General features: G+C 35.0%; 1 protein-coding gene across 1 annotated transcript in view; it reads right to left on the bottom strand.

Annotated features, from left to right (window-relative positions):
- Positions 1 to 22,089, bottom strand: part of LOC130901483 (homeobox protein six1-like) — a 54,379-nt gene that overhangs the window by 15,690 nt on the left and 16,600 nt on the right. The window contains exons 3-4 of the mRNA XM_057812914.1: positions 5,303 to 5,543; positions 4,666 to 4,927 (exon numbers count right to left, since the gene is read on the bottom strand). Coding sequence (XP_057668897.1) covers positions 4,666 to 4,927; positions 5,303 to 5,543 — 503 coding nt within the window. The remainder of the gene's footprint in view (positions 1 to 4,665; positions 4,928 to 5,302; positions 5,544 to 22,089) is intronic.

Here is a 22,089-nt window from a genome sequence, read left to right as displayed (position 1 = left end):
GGGAACAAAACATTTGGAGCCTTAGGAAAACTATTAAGATCCAAAAAAAATTCAAGAGTAACCAAGGTACGTATTTACAAGAGAGTTATACACCCAACGGTGCCAATGGGAGCGAGTGTAGGGCCATGAACAAAACGGAAGGTCCTTATAAGGGGGAGAAGCAACGAAAAGGAAAAGTGGGCGTCCACGGAAAAAATGGATAGAAAGATGTAGAGAAGAATAGAGTTAGCTGGCGTGAAGCAGCCAGGAACAAAATGTTTCTAAATCTTCTTGATCTTAGATCTCCACTTTTTTTTTCAATTTTTTAAAGACAAACAAAAATTTGACGTTTCGACCTGTTGCTGTCTTCATCAAAATATGCCTTGACACTGGCAATTTGAAAAATTAATTTTTCCTTAGTTTTTACATCTCATAAATACATAACAGCTATCGGTCAAATTATTCGTACTCGTATTTACAAAATAGATCTGTAAATTCCAATTAAATTTTTTAGGATTTTTTTTATCGTTGATCTCGTTTTTATGAATGTGAACCTTTTTTTAAAATTTCTCTCTTTCGTAATTCCGTTTCAAGAATTTTTGAATCTACATAATTGAATTTATGTTTTTTTTTTTGATATTTCGTGGTTCGTTAATGCAGTTTAATTTTTTTTATGGAGAAAACAACTACTTTCCTGGCTAATGCCTCGACGAATATTGAATTACATCTCCTCTAAAAAGCGTGACGTCTATCGATTTTTTTATCGATATTAACATCCCCAATGGCTCGCAATTGCGAGGAAAGGTTTGTAACCACCGACTAGTTTCGACGTTATTACTTCTCATTAGAGTGGTTTAACAACTCGCGGTCAGGCTCTGCAGAAAACATTTTCGAAATATTAAATTTCGAAATTATTCCCGAGGTGAATAGTAGAAATGATTTATTTTGATATATTTTACTCACCACATTTACTATGGGAATTAATATTATCGGCGACTACGCTAGATGTCTACCTGACCAGTGGTGCGCAGTTGTACGTGAGGATGGCGCCAGTAAGCGTTCGCTGAGAATTGCTTAACTACATGAACCGAATAGCGACGCTCTTTAGTTTAGGTCTCAAGCTCGAATGAGGGCTGTTAAACTGCTCTCATTAGACGTAATAACGTCGAAACTAGTCAGTAGTAAAATCTCTCCTTACAATTGCTAGCTATTGGGGATCTTAATATCGACAAAAAAGGCGATTGACATCACGCTCTTCAGAGGAGTTGTAATTCAGTATTCCTCGAGACATTAGCCAGGAAAGTAGTTGTGTCTCCTTTGAAGAACGGCTGGAAACATTTTCGAAATATTAAATTTCGACATTTTTTCAGAGGTGTATAGTTTTTAATTATTTCTGTAATAAGCTACTAAAATTACACAATAAGGGAGATAATGGAAGTCTGAAAACCAAACAACTAATATGGTTTGGAAATGTACAAAGAATGCTAGAGAAGGGGAAGACTAAGAAGAAGCTGGAGAAAGGACATAGATAAGGAAATGCAGAAGATGTATGTCAAGATAGAGACAGATGTCAGTTAGATATCGGAAGACGTCGAATAACGTTGTAAATCGAATTGAAACACAAGATTTGCACAATTTGAGAATAAATATTTTGTGAGCTACCCAGGCGAAACGGCCAACTTGTCACGTGTTTTAGAATGGTATCTTCAAATAACTTAGAATTGACATAACCACATATGGAGACGTAATTGCCAGAAGAAGTTTGTAACTGACTAGTTTCGACGTTAGTACGTCTTATCAGAGTGGTTTAACAACTCTCGTTCGGGCTTGAACCCTAATTGAACACAACGTCAAATTCTCACTACTTTTACTTTTATGCTTCTATTTAAATTTATTTAGAAAAATCCTATAATCTAAAATATATGAAACAATGTCCTCTAGAATTCACGTTGTTAACTGATATACTTAGAAAATGTTTATTTTGTATTACTGAACAAATAATAATAAAGATTATACAAATCGGCTAAGCACAACAAGGTTCCCACTCGCCCCCAACTCTTATACGAAGAGGTAGATCAAAATTTTTGAAAGAAAATATACGCAGAATTTGTTCTTTAATTTGAAGAATTCGATTAAAGTGCCACTTAATTAAGTAAATTTGAGAAAAATTTTGATTTTTCAAATTTATATTTTCGGATACGCTCTCTAGTGGTTCCCCGTAATTCTCGGGGCCACTTTTATCATAATATTATCTTCCCCTGAAACTGTAATATAATCCGTTGCGACGCCGGTTCTTAGTTACCCACCCGGTACGTAAATTGTTTCTGTAACGACACTGTGTCTGTTTATTTGATATCCTAACAGTGTGATGAGCTCGGGATATGAGCAAGGGGATGTTTTTATTTTTTGGTTCATTGTTTTTGTTAAATTGTGCAACGAGGTAGAAACGAGACTGAGGAAATTTTGAAAGGTATCTCGTTACATGTTCGATGGAGTAAACGTAAATAAAATAACTGGAAAGAGAGAAATAATATACCCAAGTCTATAGTTATATGGAATAGAAAATTCGATAAATATGTGAAAACACCGGTGTTACTACGAGGGTTGCCTGAAAAGTTTTTAACACCTCCTTCCGTCCTGTTCTAACGAACATCCTTTTCTGTAACTAAAACTTTAAGGTTAACAAACAGGAAAAAGTCGCTGGAGGTCAGATCAGGTAAATACGCTTGCGCAAATATATTTCCCAACTTACATTGTTGACAGGTTAACAGGCTAACGAAAACGAAAACTCGATTCAAGAGCCACGTCCGCCTGTCGAGTAGGTCCTTCAAAAACTGCTCTAGGTGGGATTATGTTGGACAGCTCGGAAAAGCATCTGTCGAAGTAGTATCGATAAAACAGAGTCAAATCATCGACTTTTCTTCTATGCTCCAAGCTGTCTAAGTTTCTGGTTCACTCTGGATTGCCTATTAGGCGGAATGCTCTATTTTCTATATAGCTACTAGCAATGTGCTAATAATATTCCAAATATGGACCTTGTAAAGGATTAGAAACTGTTGCAGAGTATTTAGCATTTTCATCTTGAAGAGGGCTCCTAGTTTAAGTGAAACTGTCTTAGTTAATTCGGCTATGTTACAACGCAAGGACATATTACTTCCAACCTCAACATCCAACAAGCGAATTTGTGGTGATGGTGATTTTTCATGTCCAAACAGAACAAAATCCTGAGCTGCAGTGTCAGCCTTTTTTGTAACTACTGTAGCTGCATCTTCGGAGAAGCGGCGGGTTTGCAGTTTGTCGAGTAGATCGTTGATGTAAAAAAACAGACAGTAGGTAACAAGATGAGTCCCTGAAGAACACCAGCTTTGACCTCGACTTTTTCTGAGCCGTTTTGATGGTCGCAGACTCAAGATTTGCTGGGACTAGAGCGATCGGACGGTAGTTGTTGGGAATCGTCTCTTTTCCATTTTATAGGAAAGGTTTAACCCAAGCAATTTTCAATCTGCATGGTAGAGACCTTTTTTATATGATAGAGTAAAGAGTTTGCATAGCAAACTTGTTAATTCAGCTGCGTATTTCTTCAATTCGATTGGTAGTATTCCATCGGAGCCATATCCAAACCTTTTTGTTTTGCCACATCTCGGAATGCTGTAGTTTTCCCCGCGAATAAATAGTCGAATTTGAGACAAAGATGCGACTCAACAAGCCTTGGGTGACTGCTTTTGTTACAGACCAGAAAGACCTTGATCCATTTGGTTATTGAAGAGTTTATTTTTCACTTTCTCATTATAGCGTTTCTTGCAAGCATGTGCTTGCAGGTATTTCTCGAGACAACAACATTTGTACGATTTTCGGTACTAAGATTTGAGCGCCATTTGATTTAAGCAGCATTTTTGTTGCAAAGCCCTTTAAGGAGCAAGAAATTTAGCCTTCCATACCTGCTAATATTACATCCGAAATCATTGGAATTGAAACAAACATCATTCCATGGAAACATGCTTCCAGTCGGCCCATTTATAATTCCAAACTTTACGTGGTTTACTTTGATCCTGAGATTAGATTTCAAGTTCACACATTGCTGTAATTAGTTTTTCATCTGATGTTTCTAGGTCTGGGAGTGGTAGTGGGCATCCATTCCTCCCCATCTGCATCCATTCCGATTCAGACTAGTTTGATATGACCCGTAGGGTCATGGTCATTCCCTCAAAATGTAATTTATCTAAAATGTAGTTAGATTAATACTGATTAGGTTGAGTTTGTACGTTTGAATGCCCACTTCGTCTTATCTGTTGTCTCTTTTCGGCGTTCTATCGCTGCATGAGGCAAATAAAACTCTATTTCTACATCGAAGCTTCCCGAAATTTTGGTCCTTTATCCCCTTCCACAAATAAAAGATTTCCTATGCGAATTTCCATATTTCCGAATGTATGCGTTTGCCACAAACCACTTCCTCATTCCATCTGCATTATGTATATGAAATTTCGTCATTTAGTGTACTTAAAAATCATTCTAGATCGTTGAGCTACATAGTAGATTTATATGAATGTATGAGGTTTTATCACAGAAATATCCAGGTTTAGTTCAGGTTCTGCTACAAGATAATGCTAAACCACTTACGCGGCAAAACATGGAAGAACATAGCGGAATAAAAAGCATTTACTGAACATTGGGAACAAATAAACTTACCTATCTTTATGTTCTGCAGCCCTGTCTCGTTGTCTTCGATTTTTGAACCAATTGGAAACTTGTGTTGTAGTTAAACCAGTAGCTTCGGCCAATTCCCTTTTTTCCCTTGGACTTGGGTAGGGATTATGAGAATACCAGTCTCTTAAAACGCTCCTAGATTTTTCTTTGAAGCAATAACTAGTTTCTTCCCCATCCCATATCGTCCTGGGCAGAGGAAATTTTCGCCTCACTCTGTATTTTCCTACAGCTCCTAGCGGTCTACCTGAATATATGCACATTATATTTTATAATAAACCAAATAATATTTTATCTTACTTAACTTAATTTTTGATATTTTGAGAAAAAAGTATTTAACTAGGAAAACATGGATAGAACACAGGAAACAGTCGGATCCACGGAAAGATAAATGTTGAACATAAAACGGTCAAACAGGAAAAGAACCAACTGGTCTCGAAACAAGATTTATGTAAAGAATGTCTCTAGATATGTGGCAAAGTTAAAGACTAAAAGGATTGATATTTATACATTGGAGATCGTGAAATTACAAGAGGAAGACCATAAATGTGTTGGTCAGACGTTTTGGAAAAGCTTGTTGTACCAAAAAGCTGATTAAATGGATAGGATAATAATTACTTACCCCTTAGTCTTTCTGCTTCGATGTAATGTGCTTTCAACCACAACGCTTGTAGTTTAGCGTGATTGTGGGGACTAAACGTGTGACTTTCTAGTATCTTATACAATTCTTTGAAATTACCTCTATGAAATGCTACTATAGCCTTAGCTTTTAAAACCGATTCATTATTATGTAGTTTATCACATGCCGGTAATGACCACAAAAATCTTCCTAATCTTTCAACGTTGCCGGCTTGTTGCAATACCTGGAAATAAAAGAAAATCGTGAGAAAAATAACGTCTAACATACTAGGTAATTTCGACGTCTATCTTCAAATTCAAGACTCAACTGTAGTCAGAACTCACTACTTCAAGACTGTGGTATTCAAATATTCAGTGTTGTCAGCTCTAACTCCTCTAGATTCGTGTCAATTCAAAATATACATAGTAACCCTCGTATGAAGCTTACGCTGAACGTTGTGGAATTTAGATAAAAATTTACGCGCACATAATCTTTGGATTTTATTTCTTCTGGAAAAAATCGATATTCGGGGGACATGCTTCAGTCTGCTGTCTACTGCTAACGACCGTAAACTGGTTTCAGAAGAAAAAAGTACACTCCCAAGAAATATGACCGATTGTCAGCACATCTCCGATGAATCGAGTCCAATAAAAACTCAAATTAAAGCAAGGAGTTGCTATGAGTTCATAGACAGTCAGGAGAAGACAGGAAGCTAAGTTTGAGCCAAAAAGGCCAGTTACTGGCGATAGGACTGACCAACTCCGGCTCCGAACTCTTCTTAGACGAAAGTAGGTTGTGCCTGCATGGTAGTGATAGAAGAGGACGAGTCTACATAAGACCTGGAGAAGATTCATGCAGTATTGCATTAAAGAAAACATGGCTTCTAGAGGAGGTTCAGTTCAAACAAAACCGTTTTGGAACCGTCAAAACATCGAATTGATGGGCAATCCACCGTACAGTCATTGCTTGGCACCCAATGATTCCTTCTTATTCCCACAGATAAAAAAAAACTGCGAAGTCAACGTTTTTCTACACCTGAAGAAGCGGTAGATGCGTGCAAATCACATGTTCTGGAGGTAACTCAATCGGAATGGAAAGACTTGGAGAAAGATTCATACAGTATTGCATTAAAGAAAACATGGCTTCTAGAGGAGGTTCTGTTCAAACAAAACCGTTTTGGAACAGTCAAAACATCGAATTGATGGGCAATCCACCGTACAGTCATTGCTTGGCACCCAATGATTCCTTCTTATTCCCACAGATAAAAAAAAACTGCGAAGTCAATGTTTTTCTACACCTGAAGAAGCGGTAGATGCGTGCAAATCACATGTTCTGGAGGTAACTCAATCGGAATGGAAAGACTTGGAGAAAGATTCATACAGTATTGCATTAAAGAAAACATGGATTTTAAAGGAGGTTCTTGGAAGGTTTGAGAGGGCATTTCAATGGAAGAAAATGGAAGGTTTTTATTAAAACTGGCGGTGGAACGAGGTGATGGTGATAGAAAAAGAATGGAAGCTACAGATTTAAGTCGATTTTTTTGCTCACGAGTGTAGTTTTGTTTTCGTTGGGTTCGACAGTCTCTAGGAGGAGCAAATTATCATCCAACTTTTATCTCATCATTTCACGCCTCATTTATTTATTTATTTTTTATTTCATTGCTGTGAACATTGCATCCTACTGGTAATATTATAAAGTTCACACACACATTCTAGTCCAAACCAAGCTTCCTACCACTATCACGTATGATGCGAGTTGTTCTTTCTTCTACTTTCATACGTTTAGTGTCAGGTTATTGCCTTTACTCATTATATTTGAACTTTTTAGTTGTGTGTTTTCGCAATCCGAAAATAGCAAATCCCTATAATAGTTGGTCCTTCCTCTTGTCTTTACTGCTGGTCATAGGCCTGCTACTCTAAAATCTATGACAGTTTTTATTGAAAATTTTTATGTGAGCTGTTTCCAAGGATATATATATATATATATATATATATATATATATATATATATATATATATATATATATGAGGACGACCTTTTTTAAGGATGATTGTGGTACTGGTATTTACGAATACTAAAACCGATCAAACAGTAGATTTATTTTATGATTGGGTACCAGTAAAAGTAAAAAAATGTTTATAATTTAGTTTTTAATGTAAATTACGTTCAAATACTGTTATTACTTAAAAAAAAGACCCTCGTATATTATAAATTTCATTTTCCTAACTAAATTTATTACTTCTTAGTAGTTAAACGTGTTTAATTTAAAAAAAAAATATAAGGTATGATAAATAATTTAAATATTTGTCGTACCAGCAAATTTTACTCCCTTTCAAGAGTATCAGTTTACGAAAAATGTTATAAAAAAATTTTGGGACGCTTAATTAAAAGAGGCGACTCGGCAACAAACGAGATTTCAAGACATTCAGCATCAGCATCGAGCCCACACAACACACACGTGCAAGTTACTCGTTCGTGCACATTTTCAAAACTCATTTATCAAGTCTCTTAATGTGTTACATATTTTCTAATTCCTGTTAACCATTAAGCTTTAAAAATTTATTTGTAAGGTAGTTATTACGCCATATATTATTTTTCTCCCTCAAAGCTTTAATAAAACAAAATTGAAATCATTGGGGATGGAAGTTTTCTGATAATAATTTTAGGTTAGGAGCTTGGGGAATTGTGGCGACATCTTACTAGGATATACGAAAATATAAACTTGAGGACTCGTGGACCTCATTACATTCTTTTTTTTTGGTTAACATAATTTAAAAAAAAAACGTTTGAAATTAATATTTCTACAGCTTTTTAGATATGGCTAAACATGCTGAAATTTTTGGTCGGTAAAATATTTACATATTTATAAATTTATGTTTTGATTTGAACAAAAAAATCCAATTTAAGTACAAAATTAAATTGTTTTTAAGTATATAAAAAGTGAAAAATGAAAGTTTTTAGGATTTTCTAATAAAACCCTCTCAAAAAAGCAAATCTTAACTTTGAAAATTACCCCGATATACCATTAACATAGGCACTAACAAAATAAGTATAAAATGAGAACTAATGAAGCCATCACAAGTTTTTTTCAAAAATTTCAGTTTGCGATCATTTGCGATCGGTTGGCGATAAAATGCGATGTCATCAGATCATTTTGCGACGCCGCCGTTGCAGCGTTATTCACTATTACGATTGTGTGCTCCAAGATAACCTAACATCTGTTTGAATCCGATCTAAAAGGTGTGTGCTTCAGCGTGACCTTGTGGTACACCATCAATATCGTAAAAAACGCCGCAACGGCGGCGTAGCCTAATGAACTATCGCAAACCGATCGCAAACTGAAATTTTTGAAAAAGGAAAATGTGAGTTCCCAACTAGGTTAAATTATCTTGTAGCACAGCATCATTATCGTAAATAACGCTGTAATGGCGGCGTCGGAAAAGGATCTGATGACGTAGCATTCTATCGCAAAACGATCGCAATTAAAATTTTTGAAATCGAAAGATGTGTTCCAAGGTAAAGTAAACTGCAAAGTGTTGAACTATGTTTCTAACACATCGTAGTCTTACAAGATGAACAGCGGAGTTTTGTTTTCTATCGTTTGATGGAGAACAGAAAGAGCAACGCCGTTTCCTTGGAGGCTCGTCGTTATCTGCAGCTGAACATACTGCAGAGATCTGTAATTTATCTGATTGCCAGTTTGATTCCTTTTTGAATGGTTAGATTTTCCAAGTGTGCATACAGCAATTGTTTGATTAGATTTTTAGCGAGTTTCTGCAGATACCTCCTTCTGGAGAGTTCCTTTTTTCCTTCATTGAAAAGGTGCAAAACCATAGAATTGACGCCAAATTGATTTAACATTCCAAAAAAAACGTCATTTATCAAATGTGTCGGTTCCCTTTTGGTAGAGTTATAAAAGATGACTATTTCTCGTCTGCACTTTGATGTATTATCGAGAGCAATATAACATTTCTTTCTCTTTAGTGGTCGAAAGAGAATAATGATCCAAGTTTGTCAGATTTAGAATTCAAATCAATCAATCAAATCAAAATTATTTGTCCCATATAGTACGTGGAGACAGGTTCTCTGTTTTGGATGTGAGGAACTTTCGTTCAACATGTAACTTGGATTCGACCAACATAACAATTCTAAGCCATACCTAAATCATTGGTTCCCAAAACTATTTATTTCAGAGACCACTTTCGAAATTTTGCTGGATCCGTTGGACCCCTGCAGCTACATTACTACCAATTACTACAATTTCCAAATCTCGATAAAAAGTGAAGATTAGATCTATCCATGGAAACTTGCGTTGTGGCCGAGATTCAACGACGAATCAACAGTTTTCGAAAAAAAGAAAAGGTTAGAATTGAGTTTTTTCGAAAAGATAAGACGAGGATTCATAGACCACTTTCAAAATTTTGCTGGATCCGGTGGACCCACTGCAGCTACATTACTACCAGTTTCCAAATCTCGATAAAAAGTGAAGATTAGATCTATCCATGGAAACTTGCGTTGTGGCCGAGATTCAACGACGAATCAACAGTTTTCGAAAAAAAGAAAAGGTTAGAATTGAGTTTTTTCGAAAAGATAAGACGAGGATTCATAGACCACTTTCAAAATTTTGCTGGATCCGATGGACCCACTGCAGCTACATTACTACCAGTTTCCAAATCTCGATAAAAAGTGAAGATTAGATCTATCCATGGAAACTTGCGTTGTGGCCGAGATTCAACGACGAATCAACAGTTTTCGAAAAAAAGAAAAGGTTAGAATTGAGTTTTTTCGAAAAGATAAGACGAGGATTCATAGACCACTTTCAAAATTTTGCTGGATCCGGTGGACCCACTGCAGCTACATTACTACCAGTTTCCAAATCTCGATAAAAAGTGAAGATTAGATCTATCCATGGAAACTTGCGTTGTGGCCGAGATTCAACGACGAATCAACAGTTTTCGAAAAAAAGAAAAGGTTAGAATTGAGTTTTTTCGAAAATATATGACGAGAGTACATAGACCACTTTCTAAATTTTAGATCCGATGGACTTCCTGTAACTACATTACTACCAGTTTACAAATCGTGAGAAAAACTGAAGATTAGATCTATCCATGCTAAAATTTTTGATATCTTTTTTCAAATGTCACTCTCAGCTCCTCATTAGTGCTAAGCTTGAGTAGCTCCTCTTGTAATATAACATTGTCCACTTCCGTTTCATCAAATTTATTTATTATCCATGGTGGTATCTCCATCGACAAAATATATTCAAATCTGCTTTTGAAATCATCATGCAGGACAATCAAATGTTGAACATATGTCTGGATATCTTCAGGTGTGACAAGTTTGAAAACTGAAAATTGGCACTAACCAATATTTTCCTTTCTTTTCAGAGCTGAAATTACAAAAAATCTGTCCGCTTTAGGGTTCTCTTTTAAATCAGGATCTTTCCAGAAACTCTAAAACTGAGACAAAAAATGAATCAAATCTTTATAAACATGCACCTTTCGACAACCAGTCTGAACGTGCACGTTTGAATAAGCGTTGTGGAGGGGCGACGCGTTGTACTGAATATGAATTAAACAAGTTTCTACCAGTAACAGTCGCCGAGCTTCTTAAAATATTATCTGCCTATATTGATAGGGGAAGTCAAGCCTAAATTTTAGTTCTTCATTATCGAAACTAAATAAATTTTCATAGACCCCCGCTTATGATTTTTGAGTCCTTCCGTTTCCCTGGTGGTGCACTTTGGGAATCACGGTTCTAAATCCATATCGACCACGATAACCTAAAAGTAGCTTATCAATCGGACAAAGCACAAACGGCTTGTAATATTGACGACAGTTTTCCAAAAAATTGTCACCCAAATATCGAATCACAGCTAAACGATCACCATTTACCCTCTATTGCCTAGTGAGTTCATCATCAAAGCACAGAACATATTCAGAAAGAGCCCTCGTGGTGAAGACATAGCAGTTCTGTGAATAGAAAATCCTATAACCATTTCCTTTTTACATGTAACGACTGTTTTACAATGTTACGTATCTGCTTGTCTATCTCTTCGTCGGTCCGTGGGATTATCTGTTTCATCATAGTATCATCAATAAGAAGTTTGAAAGTTTCTTCAGAATCCCAATATCTCAAGCAGCTCCCTTAGGATCAGGCAAATGTATGACAAGGTTTCTTTCTGCAACCCTACCACGGCGTTCTGGTTCTTTGATGTACCAAATAGATTCCATTGGCATTCCTCATTTTCATTGTCACCTTCGTTGTCTTCATTTTCTTCTATTACTTTTAGTATAATTTGTCCAATTTTCACGTGGTCGTTAAAAACAAGTTCGGTTCTGTTTATTTTAAAATTTATTTTAAATCTATTAACCTCTTATTGTAGGTACCTGCCTTAACGATCGATAATCGATAGCCGCCTCACTTAAATTGGTTTCTCTTTGGTGAGAAAAGAAGTGTTTTGTTTTTTGGAATATTATAATCAATAAATCAAATAGAAATGAGCACGCAAGAGTCAACATCGGGTAGTTGTCAAGTTGATTGGAATCATTATCACTTTTACTATTTTGTTTTAGGATTTCTCGCTTTGGCGAACTTCTCGGAATTGTAAATTAGGAGGGACGTTTAATTTTTCTTTTAAATAACGTAAACAATTTTTAATTTTAGAATGTTACGATAAAGGATACCGCTTTTCTTTTCTCTACGTCAATATTATTTTACGTCGTCATAGAAAAATTAACAAAAAAAATACATATTTACAGTTTTTATTACAAGGTGTTACTTTTGAAAATTTTCAACCACCGAAGCAACATTTCTCTCAAAAATCATCTACTAAGCTTAACTACTTATCGTGTTTTTCGATAAGTTGATTTTGGATTGTTAAAAAAATTGATTTAATTTTGATCTGAATTATACTGGAATGTTCAATATTATCGGTGTTGTTTTGAACACTTTTAATTATGAGGTGGAGTACTCTCCAAGTTAATATTTACGTAAATTTTCCTTGGTTTCTTCAATTGTATCTATATCCGCTAACAAAAAATTGATATACCGGGGCAACTTTTATACGAGGTCTGGCTATTAAATAACGAGATTGCGCGCCTAGAGGGCGCTTTAGACGGGTGGGGTAAAAAACGTGTAGTGCGTTGTGTATCTAGATATCTTGTCTTATGTACGTGCCCAAACACGTTTCCATCAGTATTATAGTATTTGTGCAGTAGCTATTTGAAACGAACGCGTCTTTTATCGTGTCGAAAAATCAAACTCGAATTTCTCGTTAAATTGAAAAAAACTCTAACTGAGTGCTATGAATTATTACAAGAGGCATAAGGGGTCAATTATCTATCTCGTGCGCGTGTTTTTGAGTGGTGTAAGCGGTTTAGTGAGAGTAGAGAGAGCACTGAAGATAACCAGCGCTCAGGTCGCACCGTGACTGTTTCCACTACGGAAACAGTGACCAAAATTAACCTAATTTTGCGTGAAGATCGTCGAATGGGCATCCAGATGATTGCAGAGGCTGCAAACGCCGATAAAGAAACTGTTAGAAAAGTTTCACGCGAGGAATTACATATGACAAAAGTCTAGGCGAAGTTGGTGCCAAAAAAACTGACCCCTGACCAAAAGCTCTTGCGTCAACGGGTCTGCTAAGATTTTGTTGAAAGTTTAAAAATATCTGCTTTGAGAGTTACCCGATTTGAATCGATGGGAGCGGTAAAGCTCCTATAGACCCTCACCAAAGAAGACTTCCAGTACTGCTTCGATCAATGGAGAAACGTATGGAAAGGAGCGTGTCGAGGGGAGGGGAGGATAGTATATTGAAGGGGAGCAATCGAATGTAGAAGAATTTTTATAATAAAACCCTTTTTCGTTACCAGTCTCGTTATTTAATAGCCAGACCTCGTAGAAGCTTTTATAATACCCATTTCTACCTGAAGAAAGTACTGAATTTTATTAGTTTTGTATTCTAAGTAACGTCGGTAAGTACCGCCAAAATACAAATGTAACATGGCGGGAAATGAACGATATACAGGGTCCTTCACGACGAGTTGAATCGACATGTATACGGGAAAGTAATGCGACTAGTGTTCTGAAAATTTGCTTGTATGGGTTTTCCGAAATGCTCGTTTCAGCTAAAATAATTTCAGTTTTCTGAAACTTCTGGTTATCCCGAAAGTGGACCCAATCTTCGTTATTTTAAACGGAATGCTATGGTTTTTATTATAGTTTTGGAATCTACGCGAAATTTGAATATAACTTTATATAAGGTATAGTATGCCTAAAGTCCACCATTTTTTAATTATTTCACTTTTTGAGAAATTTTTGGACACATGCAGACCTCCAGTCGGGTCTAATATTTTTGGGATTCGGACAAATAACACTCTTACAGCTTTCAAAATATGTGAAAACCTTGACAAAAATTTAGATAGGGGGTTCAGAAAATGGTGCCGAATTTCGCTATCTGAAAACTTCGAAAACCCATTTTTTTCTTTACCATTGGATTCTACGCTTTAAACTAAGGGGAATTTGTCGGTAAATTCATGTATCTCAAATTAACGGTTATTGTAGAAACTTGAAACAACTGAAATCTTCATGGTGATTTTCAAGTGCGTGTGAAATAAGGAGGGAAAAATCAAGCAGCAAGGAAATGAAAAAGTACATTTCTAAAAATTAAAATTTCCACAAAAAATTGTTGTACGAATTAACAGATCACAAGAAATCTACTCCCCATCGAAATATTGCTGTTTATCAAAAAGTGTAGGTGGATAAAATTAGTAAAAAAATATTTGCACAAACAAAAATCTCAATTTTGAAAATGAAGTTTCTAAAAAAAAATAAAACAAAAAGGTGTCATGAATTGAAACCAATAAACGTATATTGTCATTGATATTCGTGGAGCATTTTTTTTGTAAAAAATGTAATAAAAATGCGTTTTGGCCGTCCATAAACATGATAAGACGTCGATCAACATCAAATGACAATAGGCGTAAATTCATGTCATTTAAGATCATGAGTATTGTCAAGAATTAATAAGGACAAAATATTCAAATAATATTTATGAAATTCCTACGAGTCAAAGAGTTACTTTACTCAAGAGTTTCATACAAAAATTTTTCTACGTCTGTAGACTTAAAAAAATTCGAAAACTCTTTTATCAATTTTTATTTTGTAGTAATAATATTAAAAGTAGAACTGTGAGCATTATTAATTTGAAGTGAAGGAGAAGTTACATTACTATTGACTGTTGAATTGGCAACATTTAACGAGGTCAAAGAAATAACATCGTTTATAATTATATTGGATTGTTGGTAGAATCGTGAACATATACAATGTTGCTTGAAGTCGAACTAGTTGTTCCCGTTAAAATTTTTACTGCGGAATCCATTTTGTTTTTCATTGAACCCTCCGTAACTGTGTTGGATTTCCACCCTCTGTGCTTGTTTAGTTGAATTATATCCGAATCAATCTGGATCACTCCGAATCTGATTCGTCATCTCCACTCTTTCACACCAGCTCAATCAACCTGAATCTATAAAAATCCTTTCATCTTTTTTTTGTTTTCCTTCTTTTAGTTGCTTTTGAGCTATCATCATGGACGAAGTTGTTTTAAATGCAATAGTGTTTCGTAGGAGGCAACGGCGGAAACAGAAAACAAGAAAAGTGTGGATACATCACATGAATAGGAAAAGGCCGGATTTTGGTATGTTTCATCTGTGATTTTTATCACTGGCGTCGTCATAACTCGCATTTTTTTTTTTCAACTTTTAAAATTAATAACTCCACGTCCATATCGTATGGTTGTTGATTCAAGACTAATCGGACGAGGAATCTGATAGGTTGAATCAAGTGCGACCTCGAATCAAACCTGATTGAACCAGATTCGTCCGGTCTGAAGGCGGGAAAAGAGTCCCTTCACATTTAAACGGAGCGCTCGAAGCCGAATCATGGTCAATCAGATTCAACTTGATTCGGAGTGATTCTGATTGATTCGGATTCGATTGGTGTGAAAGGGCCCTAAGAGTACCAAGAGTACCAATCGATGTTGAACATGAGTTTTTGTATCAGGTACTGTGACAATTAAAACATTTCCCGTAATATTAATATTGTTATACTTCATTTTTTATCTTCTTATATACTAAAAAAATTGATGATTTCTATTCCGAGTCCGTTCAGGCGTTCTACCCAACCGATTTGCTTAATTATTTTTTTCAATGAAAGGTATTGATGCGCAGATCAGCCATCAACCATCGGATTTCATCTAATTTTCACCATTCTCAAGTTATACTCAAATGCGATTTCCCACATATGGGAGTTTTTCACATACACACGTTCTATCCTCAATATCTCAGGTTCTATTCAAGATAGAGACTTCGTTTTGGTTTAAGAACACTCGCTGTTGGAGAGGAGCTAGGCGCGGACATTAAATGTGAAGTTATGGATTTTTGTAGGTTTTTAGCAATTTTTCTACATTCAAAGATCTATATCTCAGGTTCTAATATAGCCACAGAGTTCGTTTTGGTTTAAGAACACTCGCTGAAACACCTTCTTTCTTTTGAGTTTTTGAACACTTAAATCGGTTGAGTTGGAGAGGAGCTAGGCGCGGACATTCAATGTGGAGTTATGGATTTTTGTAGGTTTTTGGCAATTTTTCTACATTCAAAGATCTATATCTCAGGTTCTAATATAGCTACAGAGTTCGTTTTGGTTTAAGAACACTCGCTGAAACACCTTCTTTCTTTTGAGTTTTTGAACACTTAAATCGGTTGAGTTGGAGAGGAGCTAGGCGCGGACATTCAATGTGGAGTTATGGATTTTTGTAGGTTTTTGGCAATTTTTCTACATTCAAAGATCTATATCTCTGGTTCTAATATAGCCACAGAGTTCGTTTTGGTTTAAGAACACTCGCTGAAACACCTTCTTTCTTTTTTTTGAACACTTAAATCGGTTGAGTTGGAGAGGAGCTAGGCGCGGACATTCAATGTGGAGTTATGGATTTTTGTAGGTTTTTGGCAATTTTTCTACATTCAAAGATCTATATCTCAGGTTCTAATATAGCTACAGATTCGTTTTGGTTTAAGAACACTCGCTGAAATACCCTCTTTCTTTCTTTTTTTTGAACACTTAAATCGGTTGAGTTGGAGAGGAGCTAGGCGCGGACATTCAATGTGGAGTTATGGATTTTTGTAGGTTTTTGGCAATTTTTCTACATTCAAAGATCTATATCTCAGGTTCTAATATAGCCACAGAGTTCGTTTTGGTTTAAGAACACTCGCTGAAACACCTTCTTTCTTTTTTTTGAACACTTAAATCGGTTGAGTTGGAGAGGAGCTAGGCGCGGACATTCAATGTGGAGTTATGGATTTTTGTAGGTTTTTGGCAATTTTTCTACATTCAAAGATCTATATCTCAGGTTCTAATATAGCTACAGATTCGTTTTGGTTTAAGAACACTCGCTGAAATACCCTCTTTCTTTCTTTTTTTTGAACACTTAAATCGGTTGAGTTGGAGAGGAGCTAGGCGCGGACATTCAATGTGGAGTTATGGATTTTTGTAGGTTTTTGGCAATTTTTCTACATTCAAAGATCTATATCTCAGGTTCTAATATAGCCACAGAGTTCGTTTTGGTTTAAGAACACTCGCTGAAACACCTTCTTTCTTTTTTTTTGAACACTTAAATCGGTTGAGTTGGAGAGGAGCTAGGCGCGGACATTCAATGTGGAGTTATGGATTTTTGTAGGTTTTTGGCAATTTTTCTACATTCAAAGATCTATATCTCAGGTTCTAATATAGCCACAGAGTTCGTTTTGGTTTAAGAACACTCGCTGAAACACCTTCTTTCTTTTTTTTGAACACTTAAATCGGTTGAGTTGGAGAGGAGCTAGGCGCGGACATTCAATGTGGAGTTATGGATTTTTGTAGGTTTTTGGCAATTTTTCTACATTCAAAGATCTATATCTCAGGTTCTAATATAGCTACAGATTCGTTTTGGTTTAAGAACACTCGCTGAAATACCCTCTTTCTTTCTTTTTTTTGAACACTTAAATCGGTTGAGTTGGAGAGGAGCTAGGCGCGGACATTCAATGTGGAGTTATGGATTTTTGTAGGTTTTTGGCAATTTTTCTACATTCAAAGATCTATATCTCAGGTTCTAATATAGCCACAGAGTTCGTTTTGGTTTAAGAACACTCGCTGAAACACCTTCTTTCTTTTTTTTGAACACTTAAATCGGTTGAGTTGGAGAGGAGCTAGGCGCGGACATTCAATGTGGAGTTATGGATTTTTGTAGGTTTTTGGCAATTTTTCTACATTCAAAGATCTATATCTCAGGTTCTAATATAGCCACAGAGTTCGTTTTGGTTTAAGAACACTCGCTGAAACACCTTCTTTCTTTTTTTTGAACACTTAAATCGGTTGAGTTGGAGAGGAGCTAGGCGCGGACATTCAATGTGGAGTTATGGATTTTTGTAGGTTTTTGGCAATTTTTCTACATTCAAAGATCTATATCTCAGGTTCTAATATAGCTACAGATTCGTTTTGGTTTAAGAACACTCGCTGAAATACCCTCTTTCTTTCTTTTTTTTGAACACTTAAATCGGTTGAGTTGGAGAGGAGCTAGGCGCGGACATTCAATGTGGAGTTATGGATTTTTGTAGGTTTTTGGCAATTTTTCTACATTCAAAGATCTATATCTCAGGTTCTAATATAGCCACAGAGTTCGTTTTGGTTTAAGAACACTCGCTGAAACACCTTCTTTCTTTTTTTTGAACACTTAAATCGGTTGAGTTGGAGAGGAGCTAGGCGCGGACATTCAATGTGGAGTTATGGATTTTTGTAGGTTTTTGGCAATTTTTCTACATTCAAAGATCTATATCTCAGGTTCTAATATAGCCACAGAGTTCGTTTTGGTTTAAGAACACTCGCTGAAACACCTTCTTTCTTTTTTTTGAACACTTAAATCGGTTGAGTTGGAGAGGAGCTAGGCGCGGACATTCAATGTGGAGTTATGGATTTTTGTAGGTTTTTGGCAATTTTTCTACATTCAAAGATCTATATCTCAGGTTCTAATATAGCTACAGAGTTCGATCTTTTCTATTATAATGATTTCTGATACTTATTTAATGGATTCGATGCGAGCGAAGCCGCGGGTAAAAGCTAGTAATAAATAAATAATATCTAAGCTTACATTAAAATTTTTTGCTGTCATACCTTTCTTCACAGGCAAATGTTTTTAGATTTTTTTGGGTCTATAGCCAACTGATTTATTTTTAAAATATGCAATGAATTTCGAGTATTTTCTTATGTCTATGTCTTTATTTACCATTGGGTGCCTTTCAGTTTTGGAGAAGTCGACCAAAGTGTTGAAGACTTCCATATTTTGGATTTAGTTTCAAAGTAAGCTTTTTATGCCTTTTTTAGTACGCCACTCCATATTCCTTTAAATATTTAAATACTGTTCCCTGGATTTCTCGGGGAGAAGATCCATAATCGCTGCAGTTGCCGATTCATCAACATCTTCTGGTGTGCAGTTTAAACTTTCCTCACTATTACTCTCCATCACTGATAATAATCCTACACTCTTTTAATTAGACACAAAACCGATTTTTTTGAACGAATATCAAGAAATAAAAGTATGACGGTTTATCGCAGGAACGAATTGACATGAGAAAGAAAGCTTTCACAACCTACTATTTTGATAAAACAATTTTATAATTCCGTTAAAAAATGACACGTTACGGCACTTTTGTTAACGCAAAAGCGTGAAAAAATGAACCGCTACTGTCCTTTTTTTCACGCTTTTTTTCTTTATGAATGTAAATGAATGAATAAAAACGTGAATATTATATATGTATAACGTAGAAAAACGGAATTATCGATATTTTCTTGTTTTATAAATTAAGTTTTTTTTAATATTTGCTGATTGCTAAAGGCAAAAATTGCGTCGAAAGTGCGACGACTTTGTTACTTTGTTAAAAACGCGCTAAAAATATGAACCATCAAACTTCGGTGTAATGATTGTTGAAGATTCCAGTTCTTCAGAGTTTTTTTCCAGATTTAAGATTGGGACGCCGCTGAAAACAGCAGAATTCTATGTTATTATTCACTTCTACCGTATTTTTAGCTCTTTCAAGCAAAAATAGAACCTCTATAACATTAGAACTTGTTTTTTCTCTATATTAACTTAGTTGATACGGCGGTATTTTTTTGAGGTAGAATTTTATGTAATTGTTTCAAAAAGAAATGAAAATCTGTACTTTTATTAATCAATTTTGGCAACGATTAGTCTATTAACATTTTAGTAATTAATTTTTTTTTTGAACTAAGTAAGTGTTAGATGTGTCGCAAGTATTTCAATCGAAAGACAATTTTCAAGCATCCATTTAAGACACACTGAATCCAATCTTCGATTTTTTCAGTTTTATAGTAGTTTTCTTCACACCTTATATAATATTTCCAAATTCAAGTAAGTACTTTCAATTAAATTTAAAAAAACTTTATGATTAGAAATTTTTAGACAATAAAAATATCCCAAACGACTAACTAACTATTTGGCTAACTATTTGGCTACAACAAGATGGTGCATCACCTCACAAGGGTGAGGGATGTTGTAAAATGTATTGCAAAGTTCTAAAAATCGCATTGTTGTATTGAAGTAAAAAGACAACGTGATCCATTTGAAATAACAAAATTTATTATTTTTTCGGAAAAAGGAAAGATCTGACAACAATGTAGATACCACCAATATATTTATAAAAATCGTACAAGACGTTTTCGAGTTAATTAAGGCGTTCCATACGCTCCAAGAAATTCATTTCAAAAAGCCCCCAAAGCCTGGGGTTCTATGCGTAGACGATCTTGTTGACAAACCTTTTGTAGATATTTAGTATTAAATTAGAATAAAATGTTGATTAAGTTGATTGTAATTTGTTAAAAAAATGTTATGGATTGTTTCAATATCATTATTATACATTCATCCGTAGTGATATAAAAATAATAACTATCGACACAAATATGCATTGTTGCTACTTTAGATAAAATTAATGATAATATATAATAATTACTAATGTAATGACACATTATCAACTATCGTATGAATGTGTCGATATCTGTAATAGCTTCCTGACGAATTTGTACATACGTTTTCGTTTATTTTTATTTACGAACAAAATCATCAATAACATTCAAAGATTATTTCATCTTATCTCGATATAAGTACAAATCGGGGGATGTAAGTTCGTCAAATTAATTATCTGACCTAAAGTTTCACAAAAATCGTTTGAAATTCGGCCAAAAAGTGTTACAGGTTAGGTTTCACTTTTTCATGATATGTAAATAATTTGTTGTGTTTCGTTCTCAGTTAAACTTTGGTTTATTATTTTTATATTTTTCAAATTTTATTATATTTGTACGAAATTATACATTTTTCGAAATATAAATTTACATATATCAATCTGACAATTGTATATCTCAACTTCCCTTACTCAATTGAAATATTTTTATATCCAATTCATTTTTTTGGCTTCAAAATGGCACCCTAAAATCTAGCCAAGTTTACATATACAAATATTACACCTCCAATTCCTCTGGCCGAATTTGCCACACCTAAAGGTCACGTACCTGCCGAATTTACCACTATTTGACACAAAAGTCCAGGGAAGCGTGTCCAGGTGATTCTGCGTTGATTTATCAAAATCAAAAACCAGTCTTGACCATAAGAACCAAAGTGTGTTCTAAATGATAAAACAGAATCAAAACTAACAAAAAAAACTTCCGAGCTTTCCAGCCCACCTTTTCTCATAGGATATCAGGAAAGACCTAATGGAAATGGTTAATAATATGTCTGAAATTGCAGGACAAGCTGTAAATGGTTTTTGATAAAAGCAGATCTGATGGAGCAGCACAATAAATCTTTAGTTTACCTGCATTTACTTTGAATGATGTCAGAGGGGATGTTTTGTATACTATTTGACACAAAAATCCAGGGAAGCGTGTCCAGGTGATTTATCAAAATCAAAAACCAATCTTGACCCTAAGGAACCAAAGTGTGTCCTAAACGAGTTTCACTTACAAGAGACGTTCGTATTTTAGCAACAATTTAAGGCATTATTAGTTATATACGATGAGAACAGACATTCAGAATAATATTTACGTAACTTTTCCTTGATTTCTCCAATTGATTTTGTATATATGTAAAATTTTGACAGATAAAGTCAAGAACATGACGTGAAATTAACAACGCATATCTTTCAGCTCTTGTTAACTTTGGTCAAGTATTTAATACACTATAAAAAATGAGAATTTTATTATTTCACACCCTAAAGTTTCACAATAAATCACTTAAAGTTATTATTTATCAGCGTTTAAGGTTAGGCGTTGGGTGAAGGATCATAATTTATTACATGGGGCGTGTAAAGTAATTTTCAACTATTACCCTTAGAAACAGATCCGTAATAAAAACACGTTCACTCAAGTTCGAAGTATATAAGAAACTTTTATTATATATACGAGGGTTATCTAAAAACTTTCCAACATAACAACAAAATAACATATGTTTTTATCAATAATCATTTTGATTCTAAACAGTTTCCAATGATGGTCTAAACTTTTTTTGGTATTTCTTTTCTACCAAAGAATAATGTTTCCATTGTATCAATTAATTTACCCACTTTTCTTACTTTTCCATTGATTTCCAGCTCTATTCAGTAATGGATTAACGCCTTAGCTCGAGAGGTCCAGACCTATGTGGACAAAATTTTTGGAACAACATGATTTTAGACACGAAAAGAAGTAAAAAA

The sequence above is a fragment of the Diorhabda carinulata genome, chromosome X (assembly GCF_026250575.1).
Source record: "Diorhabda carinulata isolate Delta chromosome X, icDioCari1.1, whole genome shotgun sequence".
Taxonomy (NCBI): Eukaryota; Metazoa; Arthropoda; class Insecta; order Coleoptera; family Chrysomelidae; genus Diorhabda; species Diorhabda carinulata.
Note: the sequence above shows the minus strand (reverse complement) of the source record. Positions and strands in the feature narration are given on the sequence as shown.